The sequence below is a fragment of the Calypte anna genome, chromosome 3 (assembly GCF_003957555.1).
Source record: "Calypte anna isolate BGI_N300 chromosome 3, bCalAnn1_v1.p, whole genome shotgun sequence".
Taxonomy (NCBI): domain Eukaryota; kingdom Metazoa; phylum Chordata; class Aves; order Apodiformes; family Trochilidae; genus Calypte; species Calypte anna.
The window spans coordinates 58,613,771-58,626,736 of record NC_044246.1 but is presented as its reverse complement, the minus strand read 5'-3'; the positions used below and the strand labels follow the sequence as shown (position 1 = coordinate 58,626,736).

The 12,966-nt window shown below is 34.7% G+C and overlaps 1 protein-coding gene across 1 annotated transcript in view; it reads right to left on the bottom strand.

Annotated features, from left to right (window-relative positions):
* Nucleotides 1-12,966, bottom strand: part of AHI1 (Abelson helper integration site 1) — an 89,207-nt gene that overhangs the window by 53,600 nt on the left and 22,641 nt on the right. Inside the window, exons 12-18 of the mRNA XM_030447614.1 lie at nt 12,532-12,655; nt 9,908-10,137; nt 8,492-8,595; nt 7,758-7,876; nt 4,789-4,919; nt 3,373-3,513; nt 1,098-1,300 (exon numbers count right to left, since the gene is read on the bottom strand). Coding sequence (XP_030303474.1) covers nt 1,098-1,300; nt 3,373-3,513; nt 4,789-4,919; nt 7,758-7,876; nt 8,492-8,595; nt 9,908-10,137; nt 12,532-12,655 — 1,052 coding nt within the window. The remainder of the gene's footprint in view (nt 1-1,097; nt 1,301-3,372; nt 3,514-4,788; nt 4,920-7,757; nt 7,877-8,491; nt 8,596-9,907; nt 10,138-12,531; nt 12,656-12,966) is intronic.

Genomic DNA, 12,966 nt, shown 5'->3' with positions numbered 1-12,966 from the left:
AACCAAAAACCAACAAACCCCCACAAAAAAACATTTGTCTTCCTCTTTGTCAGTCTCAACTTCCCTTCACACTCCTCTCTCTTGTCCTTCAGTCTCCTTGGTTTTGACATTATGCTATACACAGGCCCTTCAGTAGGGTGACAGGTGGTGCAAGGGAAAAAGGGTTAGTTCAGAGTAGCTTCCTCTTTTTGCCTTTCATTGTTTCTTACTCCTTTCTCCTGGTCCTTCACCAGCCAAAATCCCCTCAGGGACTGTACCTGTCCAGTATGGATACCTCCATGGGGTCCCTTCAGAGGTGCACATCCTCCTGTGCTTTCTTTTGTGCGTCCTCACATGTCTGCTCCTGTCTTTCCTTTCACAGCTACTCTTTTATATTCCCCTGCATCTCCATTTGTGCACTGTTTTGTGACTCCTACATCACCTTTGTGCCTCCTTTTGTATCTTCTTCAGTGCCTCCTCACATCTCCTGTATCTCCACTTCTGCTTCCTGACATGTTTTCCTCAAAGTTTCCTCCTCAGCTCTGGTGTCTCCTGTCCCTAGCAGCTATCGACCATTCTTAAATACTTCCAGAGTGCCATGTGCTATTCTGTTTGGTTCCAGTGCCAGTTGTGTGCTCAGTGGGTTCAAACTTCCCTTTCTGGAGATGGCTGGAAACAGCTGTGCTCAGCACAGAGCAGTGCAGTCCATGATCTCCTCCCATAGAAACCAGCTCTGCAGCCACACCCCCAATCCCTCCTCCCTGCTACCAAACACTTGCCATTTATGCAAAACACAATTCTAGAGGTGAGGAAAAACAGAAAAAAATATTATTTTCTAAAGCTCAGCCATAATGATCTATGGAGTAAATCACATAAATGGACATTGGCAGAAAACACCCCTTGTCAGCAGTAGTTTAAAAACATAAATAACACAGTTTTATGCAATTAATTGCTTCTAAAGAGCTACTTACACACACATTAATATTAGTAAGAGCTGAACACATTCCTCAATAACAGCTACTAAGATCTAAGTATGTTTTGTTACAAATACCAGTCCCAGAATTTGAATTCTGGCGGAGTTGACTACATATTTCTGGAAATAATTAAATTTGACTTACCATTACAGAATTAAGTTTCTGTTTCACCTTTTGCATTCTCATTGATTCCCTTGCAACACTGACAAATTGATCTGCCGGAGCCATCACTGAATTTTTTTGTACAGGAATTTCAGAAAAACTGCTTAAGAACTGTGGCCCTCTTAGCGAAGCTGTTTTAAACGATGAACTGAGATCTTTTACGAGTTCAGCTTCCTGTTGTGCAGCTGTAGAAGTAACCAATATTAATGTATCAGATGAAGCCTTACTTTGCTGTGAAAGAAATAATTGAATCATCACTGTCATTTTCACAGCTATGTCTTGAGTCAAACACCACCAATACATGTACTAATGGTGCTAAAGGGAAAACCTAAAAATCACATGAAATTTTGCCCAGACTACCCCATTTCCCCCTAACTTGTCCCCTCGCCACCTCTCCGCCCCATTATCTTGTGTCCAGTTCCTATCACACACAAGTGATATTTTTTTATTGCTTATACACAATAGTGAACTTCATACAAAAATACAAGGGGGGAAGAGAAAGCAGAGTTTTCAAACACAAGTAAGTTATATATCTGCCACTGAATTCATCTGTTTTACTAGGTACATTTTATATTTATTCTAGGCTCGTTCAAGCAAACTTGTTATACTTGAGTAAAATTTCAGAGGTTGCTAGACATACATACAGACACAGGAGGTACTATTAGGAGGTATCCTGCTACAGAATATAATACTTTTGATGAAAGTTGTGCTCACTGTCACTTAACCAAATTGGTTAACTTCAAGTTTTCGTGCTGTGGCCTCAAGCCAATGAAGGTTATAATTCTTCATGTAAGTTTTGCACAGGATACACATAAAAGTATTGGGGTATGTAAAATGCTTACTTAAAAACTCTGACAGTGACTAAAATTAGTATTACTATATGATTAACTCTTTCAACACTAAGGCGGTACGACTATCATCTGAAAGCAAAGTGTGTGCTTTTAACCAAAAAAAGGAATAAAAATGTTAGTAACATACAATGTACAAAAGACCACAACCTATGCAAAAATTTATGGTTATCTGTGATTTAGTTAAGCAGTCAGATGATACAAATAACTACTAGTGTAATATCTGCATGATCTCTAAATACACACACATATAATATATATATAACTACCCTATTAATATATATATTATAATAATTAATATATATATATAACTACCCTATTAGCTTTTGAAAGACTCCCTGTCTGCTGAAGAGTAAAAAAAAAAAAAAAATTAAATCTTTCACCCAGAGTATTTTCCACTGCTCTCTAGAATTGAGATATCTTACTGTGCTGACATTTAGCACTGAATATTGACTGTAAAGCCATTCAACTTTATTTTCCTGTACAAGCTAACCAGTTCAATAGACAAATAACCTAAACTGAAATTTGAGATGAGTAATCTTGTTAGTTCATGTTATTTAAAATGCAAATGTATAAAGACAGGATTAACTTTACAAATCTATGTTCTCTACAAATATAAACCAAATCAAAACCTGACAGATATGCAAAATCTATTGCATAATTCATATTAATATTATCTACTTTCTAGATGCAATGTGACATCTGAAATTACATCCTTAATTTAAAAAAATGATACTGGTAAAGCTAATAAAATACAAGAAATGTCTGCAAAGGAGAGTCCAAATTTTATTTTGTATCTTAAAAATTAAAAGCTAGTATTATCTTCAACATAGGAAATAAACATGTATCTCATCGAGTCACACCACAGGTGTACCATCTGTTTAAGAAAACCATGTGTACTGTCCCACATAGATGTTCTCATATATATATATATATATATATATATATATATAAAAACACATTCCTATACAGCTCCTTAATATTAGTGTGTAATATACACAATACAAAATAATGAGTTTTGCATTAGCTATTTATTAATTTTCAGAGAGATACTATTTTCTGGCTCCATAATCCACCTCAGCAGTAAAAAGGGCTTTAAATGTTTCTATGACACTTCCCATATACATTAAGGGGCTATAAGAATCACTCAGGATTACATGTAACACCATATTTCAACTTGAGGTGGCAAGGAACCCTCAGTAACTGGCAAGGCCAAAGCCCCTTCTCAAGCAGGGTTGCCTAGAACAGGTTGCTCTGGTTCATGTCTGGTGGGGTTATGATATCCCACAGGATAAATATGCATATTATAATTAAATTACTGTTTTCTTTTTCCTTCAAAATAAGTACAAATACTAGCAAATCACTTCTAAAATATTTACAGGTCTGTATCAATAAAATTTATACTGTACCTTTATAATCATAGATGTACACAAGTATTGGTTGATTTTGACCAAAGGCACAAAATGACACCATGTGTTCATGTGGATGAAAGGCAACATCACGAAGTGGACATGTAAAGGAAAGTTCAGAATATATGGCCACTTGATCTCCTACAGGAGTGAAATACATTTATTAATACCATGGAAACATTGTTGATACTACAAAAATAACAAATGGTTAGAGCGTGTATTAAAACAGTGCAGTGACTACCATTGTAAATAAGTATTCTTTAGTCCATTTCCTTATTGAAAAGTACTATTTGACATATGACATTAATAAGTGCATGCTTTGAAGTTATTTGACAAGTTAGAAAAGTGCTTTTGTAACAGCTGCAGGAAACCCCAAAGGATGCATCAGGTTAGCAGAGTTCTCTTTTGATACCCAAGTTCTGGAAAGGTGGCGTTCCACAGTATTTGTTCATGCTTGCAGTTTGCAGATAGCTATCTAACTTAGTTGGGGATTTCAGTTATATAATACTGACACTAGCAATGAAAGTTGATAATAAATTATTAAAAAAAATACATAAAATTTGCTCGCCAGCTGATTGCATTATGAATGCAAGTACCCTACATAAACAGAAACAAAGCCCAATGAAAACACACTAACAAAATTTCTCTCTTTTTTTACTTTTTTTTTGTTGAAGTTTTCAGACAAAATATGCAGTGGCATAGATGCAAGCTAATATAGTTGGAAATGTAGCAAGAAATTGAAAAAAGAACTTTCAGCTTCCAGTTCTAAAATATTTACTTCTTCCACTTTAAAAATTATTTAGATTTTAACTGGAGACAGAGCATTTCGTCTTCAAAAGAAAAAAAGCATATTCTACTACCTTTCACTGTTATTTTTACCTCACTGTACAATGGAGATGACAAACTCTTTATCTTACATTAGCTTAACACTTTTCCAGAAAGACTTTTTGGTAGCTTTTTTTCAACTACCTGGATTGGGGAATAATTCAAACAGAAACCTTATATACCAAAGGCCAAAAATAATCAGTCTCCGATCACTCTTGGGAAACAGACGAAGCTGTTTTCAACAAAAGGCTAACTCCCAAATCCAAAAATTTAAAACAAAGACTGATTTGACTTGAAATATTTTTGTGCATTCCGTTTTAAGACCCTCATCCACGTGTGAAAAATTGCAGTACACAAAAAGCTGAACTGAAAGGACAGCATTTTCTGCTGAATATTACAAACGGTAACTCTGCCTATTACTTTCTTCAAGAGAATTAAATATTACAGCTTAACAATACCTATTTAAAAGGCTTCAGGGTTTAACAGTATCTTACTGAAGTTTCATTCCATATCAGAAGTGCATCAGTACAGCTTACAAAACCATTTCCCCCTCAGTCTTGATAACCTGACTTAAGATCAGAACATAGTTACCTGTTTCTGGATTCCAAACATAAGCCTTTCCATCTTCACTTCCAGAAAACAGGAACGTACCACATGGTGTTAAGGTGCTGTGAATCTTTTCTCTGTAATTTGTGGCACCTATGTATTTCTTTGTAGCCAAGCTAAAGATAAAGAATAGTTTGAAAATTTAGCAGATACTTTCGGAATAGACAATCTAACATTTTATATGTCAGTCCTCTTCTCTACTCCTTAGAAAAATCAATACACCTCGTATCCCAAATAGATAGGCAAGCGCTTCCCTTTTGCATAATGCAGTATTTACCTTTCCTTTTCCCTGGCTTTCATAATACCTCTGAAATTATATATGCAAGTGTACACCTTTGCCTTTCAATAGAAAACTAAAATACATCTAGAGAATGGATTTAGATTTGCATTTTCTCAATGTAAATTTTCTTTCCAAAAAAAAAAAAAAAAAAAAATGGGGAAATTGGCACTACTACTCTAAGCTCTGCCAATAAAAGCTTTCATTATGCTTCCTGAGCTTGGTTACACTCCATTAGTGCTCTGTTTGTCCAGTAGCTCTCTCTAGCTCTTCAGACTAATGTCTGCTTAGCTAGAAAACCAGCAGCAGAATCAACAAATTTTAGTTATCAACTTTAACATAAGTAATATTATTGTGCTACCTAGGTATCCTAATAATTTTTCAGTGAAACACTGCTAGTCAGCATAGTAATAATGACCTACTAATGAATAAGTTATGTCAAACAACTTGTAGGCATCAAAGAAGAAAATCTGCAAAAAGGATTTCAAGAAGCATAAGCCAGCTTGTCAAATACAATCCACAGCTTGGAAAAAGACAGGCAAAATGAAGACTAACACAGTTGTAATATAATAATGCAAAATTCAAGGCAAGAAGAATAGCCAAAGGCCAGAAAAGATCACAAAGACAAAAAACAGTAATTTTTAAAAAGTGTTACTGCAGAAACAATGGAGGTATGCTGAGAAAAGGGCAATGAAGTTAATATGACAGCAAAATAATTTTGACACTATTCTGAATAAACATAGCTGAGCTACAATTCTATTTGCCAGGCAAGAGAAAAGGATGATTTAATGATCACAGGGCAAGACCATATTAGCCCAAATAAGAACATTAGCTACATGAATAATAAAGATGGTATCTCTGAGATGTCACAAAGAAGAGCTCTGCAAGATGTAAAACTAACCTGCATATGAAGCCCTAAAGAAAGGTCTGAACTAAAACCAAATCCCTGATCACATACCTGAGTGACAGTACAACAGCATTATCCAAAAAGATCAAAAAAGCAAGTTGAAAGTTAAGAACAACTAGTTGTCAATCAAAGTGAATTGTGTTGCTCTGTGACCTCCACCCCCTCTTTTCTCATGCAGGGAATGAACAGATAATGCTGACGTGTAAAATTATCAGTGCTGGGTATCTGACCCTGTGGTTTATTGATAAGACTTAAGCCAATGTAACTGTGGGCTGCGGTCAAAGCAGCAGTCCAGCTGCTGTCCTCTCCACCCTTATTTTCCCAGGCTCTCCCTCATTTCTTCTCTACTGTTTGGAGAGCTATCAGATGAGTTAGATCAGATAGTGGATTAAAATGAAAATTAATCATTTGTATTTGCCGGCTGATTTTCAGTCGGATCAGTTCACTGATCTGACTTACGCTGCATCAAAAGATCTCCAGAGCTGATAAAAAAGAAATGCTAGGAATACATGGCCAAAGGTGTAGGAGATAGAAGGAGATGGCTTGTCCTACAGATGATCTGGCTTCAAAGTTGTGAAACTGCACACCATATTTACCATTTCTTAGAGATTAGTACGAATCTCCAATTTTCTCTCTCAAAGTGAAAGTTCATACTTTTTAGAAGTTACAGAAGAACACTATCTGCTTCAAAAACTACTTTCCTGTTAATCCATCAACTCCATTTTTTGATTGAGTGGATACCTTAGCCTTCTAGCATGCTCATTATAATCTATCATTTATAGTAAAAGATGAAGAATACACTATAAAACTGGAAAGCCTTCAGCTAGGTCAAACATCCAATACAATATGTACATGAAAGATTTCCTGAGAGAGTATATACATGTACAACAGTATGTTTTAAAAGAATGCAGTTTCTCATGCTATGAGAGCTTTAAGAGGTACTTCCCCCAGGTAAATTCATATAGAATACCAGGGACCTTTGGTTTTCTGCCTGACAAGGTGAGGAAAGCCATGAAATTAAGGATGAATCATTTAGGATGAGTATTCAGATTTTTAATGTGACTTTCTGGAACCAATTTTCCTGATGCATTTTATCAAGGTTTGTAACTGATAGGAATAAGACTCTTTTCAGCTTCACCCAGTAAAATGACCTCAACAACTCAAGAAATTCTGTGCTTCCCCTCAGTTTTTATTGTAGTTTCATAGCATCACAGGATGGTTTGGGCTAGAAGGATACTTAAAGATCATAAAGTTTCAACCCCCCTGCGTGGGCAACTATTAAAAACTAGAAAAAAATTAATCAAAAACTAAGTTCAAAATATCTCAACAGCTGCTTAATATCCCAGAGTATGAACATCACTGCACATTTCAGTACTTATGATGATGATCTTTATTCCATTCCACCAAAATAAACTAATGTACAAGTAAATATTATGATTTCCAAGTTCTTTTCATAACCATATTGCATTTTTAAAAGTTAATTCAGTCTTCAGGAGATTAGTGTCTTCTCCTTCATGCCACCTAAAACTCCCAAATCACCAATTAATTTCTGGATACTCTGTTCTAAACAATTTACCTATTATTACAGATCTTTGTCTGAAATACAGAAGTCTTTTGAACAATCTCCTAACCCTAATATAACTACCCTTGATTATTAGGACATCTTTCCTCTCCACAACTATACATTTAATAGTTATATGGCACTTTCTTTCCCCAAGTACACTTTAAAACAAAAAGGAAATGCACATTTGTTACCAAAAATCTACTTACATTCTGAGATCCATGATTCTCAGAGTATTGTCTTTGGCATGGATTAATAAACGTCTTCCATTTGGATGTACCTCCAAATGATTTATTGGTGTTCCTTTAATATCATTTTCTTTTATTTCCTGCAGAAAGAAGGAAAATATATTTTAAAAAAATCTAACTTTGTGTTTTAGAACTCATGCTTTTACACATTATTATTAATTTTCCTCTTGCATTTCTATTTTTCTGCACACTTTATTCTATTTGATTAAGGAAAAGGTTTCTTCTGATATTAACAGCATTACATACTGGCAATTAACTTCTCACAAGTACCAGGCAGATTCCACTGTGACTGAAATTCTGATATACAGTTGAAGACAAAAATTATGATTTAACATTTGGCCTCAAAGGTATGAAAAAAAGTGAATTTTAAAGCCTATGATCTATTAAATTGTTATCTCAATTAACAAATCTAATGTATTAGCATTTAGCTGCTAATACAATAGTATTAAGTACCAGACGTTTTTGTGTTTTATATATAAAAAAATTGAAGTTGACAATTAAAAAATTCTGAGTCAGTGAATCACAACATGCTCTATCAGCTCCTTTGTACCATTATTTAAATAAATTACACCTTTTCATTTGAATGAAAATTATTGTATATATTAAAAAAATTTACTTCAAATTACTGTATTTGGAACACTTCACATAAAAATCACCCTGCTAGTTTAAGCAACTTGTTAATTAATAAGGATTACCTTATTAATCCTCCAGTGCTCAAACTGGTGATGAGAACTTCCTTTGACAGATGTATCCCAAACTATTATCAGTCCTGAACTATCTCCTGAAAACATGTGGAGTCCTGTGAAATAATAACATCTTGTAAGTAGAATACCACAAAAAAAAAAAAATGCAAAAGGATGCATGAACAAGAAACAGTTTTTTCTATTACTTTTGTGAACAGGTGCACACCAGTTCTTTCCTCTTTTGCTATGATACACTCATTGAAACTACACGTTGCTTACACTGCATGACTGAAGATGATACCATCAATTTGGATTCAGAATGAATCAGATATTGTGAATATTAAGTTTTATCATTTTTTTCTCTCATATTCTAGACCCAGCAAACCCCAAGCATTTATAGCTCAATGATCTTCATATGAGAGTGTAATACCTACCTGTACAACCACTGAGGGCACCTCGAACAGAAACACTGTTGTCCAACAGTTGTTTTTAATTTAAACACAAATACTTATTTTTCTATAAAAATGCAATTCTTCCTTTTTTGTAGGAACCAGAGCAAGTCAAACACTTCCAAGCATCTAACTCATGCACTCATCTTCAACTCTTTCCACCTTTCACTTGTACATGGGAGTAACTCTTTCTCACTTGCCTTCAGATGTTAATCTACCAGTTAATATTATTTGTAGTGGTCAAAACTGTGTCCTTTTCTCTCAGTTATTTCATATTTGTTGTCAATGTTGAAAAGTTCATTGCCTTCCTGCTTCTTCAGTTTAGCATTATAATTCTCACAATTAACCACTGGTACATAATTTTCTTTATCTTTGTAATGTGTTGATAACACAATGACAATACAGTGGAGCCATCTTTGCTATTCTTGTGATCATGCAATCTCTTCTGTTCTGAGCCTTCTCTAGCTTTCCTGCTTCTGCTTTTAAGCTCACTTATAATTCTTCCACTTAGAAGAATTCTAGCCAAACCTGACCTTTTTCCAACTTACCTCTCTACACTAAGTCCTAGGCTTTCCACCTTGTCTCCTTTGAAAATTAGCATCTGTGCTTTATGTTCTGCTAATATTTGCTCTAATATGCACAAAACATTTGCTAATAACAGCTAGTTATAGGGACAATGGCAACCAAAATATTACCAAATTTGCCAAGTCATCACTGCCTGATCACTACACAGTCATTCACCTGGCCTTTTTACACTTACATTTTCTGATTACTCTCAATTTATATCAAGGACTATATGTCCCTTTGTGTTTGCCCAGATAAGGCATCGTACTAACATACAGACTGTAAACACACAGCTAAAACTATTCTATTCTACTACAGGATTTCATGTTGCCTCTAGGAAATAAAGCAACCTAGTAGCACCCAAGTTGGCTTTCAACTGAAAAGAAGGAGACTTGAAAAAGTACTAAGAAAATACCTTCTGCATCAAAACAAAGTGTATTGATGAAACTTCTGTGACCATCAAGCTCCTGGAGCAGCTGCCCATGGATTTCTTCCACATCTGCATTCCAGATTCTAATCACTGAGTCGTAACATCCTGTCACGACCACCGAGTCAGCAATTGGATGGTACTTTGCAGCATAAACAAATGAAGGATGAGGAAAAAGTCGTGCTGCAGATGCTGCCTGAATTTCTATTTTCCACATTCTGAAAGAAAAGGATATTAGGATATCTACTGTATAAGGCAATCACATGCACACGTGTAACTGATGCTGCATTTTGTGTTGGTGGTTCTAGAAGCAAATGCTGGCAAATAATTAGCATGACCTGTTTATCCTATTAATTTGCTCCACCTGTTTTTAATCCTTTAATATGGTACTTTCTAACAAAAATGAGGACACATTTACTACTTTACACAGTTCTCTGTCTTCAAAGTAAATTCACGACCACTCACAAATTTAATGGGTATTTGGCACATTTTAAAATCCACAAAAATTCCATGTAATGAATCAGATTCTTTCTTTCAGAAATTAGAAACTATTTATTACTAAGGTCTTCTGGGGTATCACTCATTTACAGAAAAAGTACAAAGAGGTGGCAGAACAAAAAACCTACAAAGGAGCACTTAGGAACACTTAATAGAAATAAAACCCCAGAAAACTTTAAAAGTCCATTTACATACCACACAGTGACAGTGATCTCAAGGATGTTTCCTTCAAGTAAATTCAGTTCTTACTATTCATCTATTTCCTACCCTTCACCACCCATAACTGTAAAATCAGATTTTTGTTAGGAAGCATTTTTTGTTTGATACATTTTATTAGGGACCTTGCCCCAAATATGAGTCCATAAAGAATGGAATGGTACCTGGATCATGAAATACAGGTAGGCAGCATATTTCAGAGAATGCTTAGTTACAATGTGGTATTAAATTGTTTGAGTGCCACCTTTCCAGGTGGGAGGACTTCTTCTGGTAGCTAGTGAAGAATTCTAAGCTCACTCTGAGGCGAGTTCATTACAAAACTGTAATCCCTTGGAGTATAGTGCAAATAACCTACAAATTAACATGCAAAGGTCACAAGGAGTCAACCTATCTTTTAGAACGGTTGTGCTCTAACACCATAAAGGTTAATTTATTGCTCACAAATATTGTGGGACTAAATCTTGGGATGACTTAAGAGCAACGTATAAAATATTTATATAAAGAATTTACCCAAGATCACTAATTTTACTTCAAATTCCCTTCAAAATCAGCCTGAGAGATGATCCAGGTAAAAAACTGGTAATAACTTTAAAGCTATGAAGTGCCTTCTGGTCCTCATCCTTAAATTCTGTTATGTTTCAATGGCAAAATACTCCCAATATGAAAGGAAAAAAGATGAAACTACTTGCCTAAACTGAGACTTTTTAAGGAACTTAAGGGAACAGGTAGTAAATACAGGAACAAAAAACTTATACAGTTACTACACAGAGTACAAAAAAGGAGGAAGACCACTACTGTTTCAACTTGCTGCCACAAATTCAAGAATTGAGGAACAGCTGAGTCTTCTTATGGGTAACATAAAGGAGTGAAATTGATATTAAATTAAATATTTAAAAAGTCACATTTAATCTGTTTCTCAAAGAACGAGAATATGGGATAAGCTCTCAAAACACTTTATGCATACATACAAGCAACCAAAAAAAACCCAAAACAACACAGCTAAAACCAGAAAACCAACAAAAACCAGTTCCAGACATACAATATATAATATACTGTTTAACAATTCTTCTGGCATTTTAATTATGTAACTGCCTGTAGAATTACTGAATTGCATAACAGAAACAACAGATAGTCATCTGAAGAGCTTAAAAAAAAAAAAGCCTTATGAAAACCTATGAAGTTGTTCACATTAGCAGTATGCAGTGTCATCAGCTGTATTTTCTTATTTTTCTTCAGGTTTGGGAATTTTGCTTTCAAGGCTTGAACACTATTGAGATTTTAACATTAACACTGCACTGAAGCACACTTCCTAATTGCAGAGGAAAATGTGTACATATTCAGCCTTGAAAATAACACTATCAAATTTCACTTACAGCAAATTAAGTTGAATTATTTGACTAAATATAAATAATTCTAATTAAGTATAAATAAACACTAAACACACCCCGAACAACCTAAAAAAATGCATATATAGGTGCAGGGTGGCAAATTTATACACATATCACGAATCTTAAATTTTCAATTTCCTGCTTTGTGTTAAAATTTGAAAATTTAATATGGCATTCATAATGAGGCAACTTCTCAAAGGACAGAATTTTTCAACTGTCTTAGTGACTTCTTGAAATATAAAGCCTTTTGGGTTTAACTGCACTGCAGATTTAGATACTGTAGTTTTAGGAAAAAGCTTTGGTCTCAAATACACCTACACCACAAACCGAAACAGCATAAATTAGTAGCTCCATAACATTTTTTATATTTCAGATTAAGTCACACTGCAATCAATCTTTAACTAAAATACCACAGCACAGTTTGTAATAAACTGGAAATAAACCCAGACCACTTTGTTGGGGATTTTTTAATGCTTCTGATGCTATCTCCCAGAACATCATCATACTGACCTGGCAGTGCCATCAGAGGATGCGGTAAGAAGATATTGACTGTCTTTTGACCAGCAAAGATCATATACTATGTTAAGGTGACCATAAAATTCTCTCAGAAGCTGTCCAGAAGGAATTTCATACACTAGTGAAGTTTAAATAGAGAAATAAAAATTATGTATGAATTTACCACCAATTCATGCAATTATTTGTCTAAAATTCAGTCTAATCTTAGGCTGAGTTTCAGCTAGCATAAATCAACTCATTTTCTTTATCTTCCGACTTTCAGAGAACAAGATTAAATAGTTGCTAGATATGCAAGGACAGCAAGCATATACTTCCATCTAGTGGTTTATGGGTATTATAAGTGCCTTAACCCCTAAGAAACAGCCTACTCACATTAAATATTTAGATCCAAATCAGGACTTTCATTTTTTTAATGATTATTTGGATTTT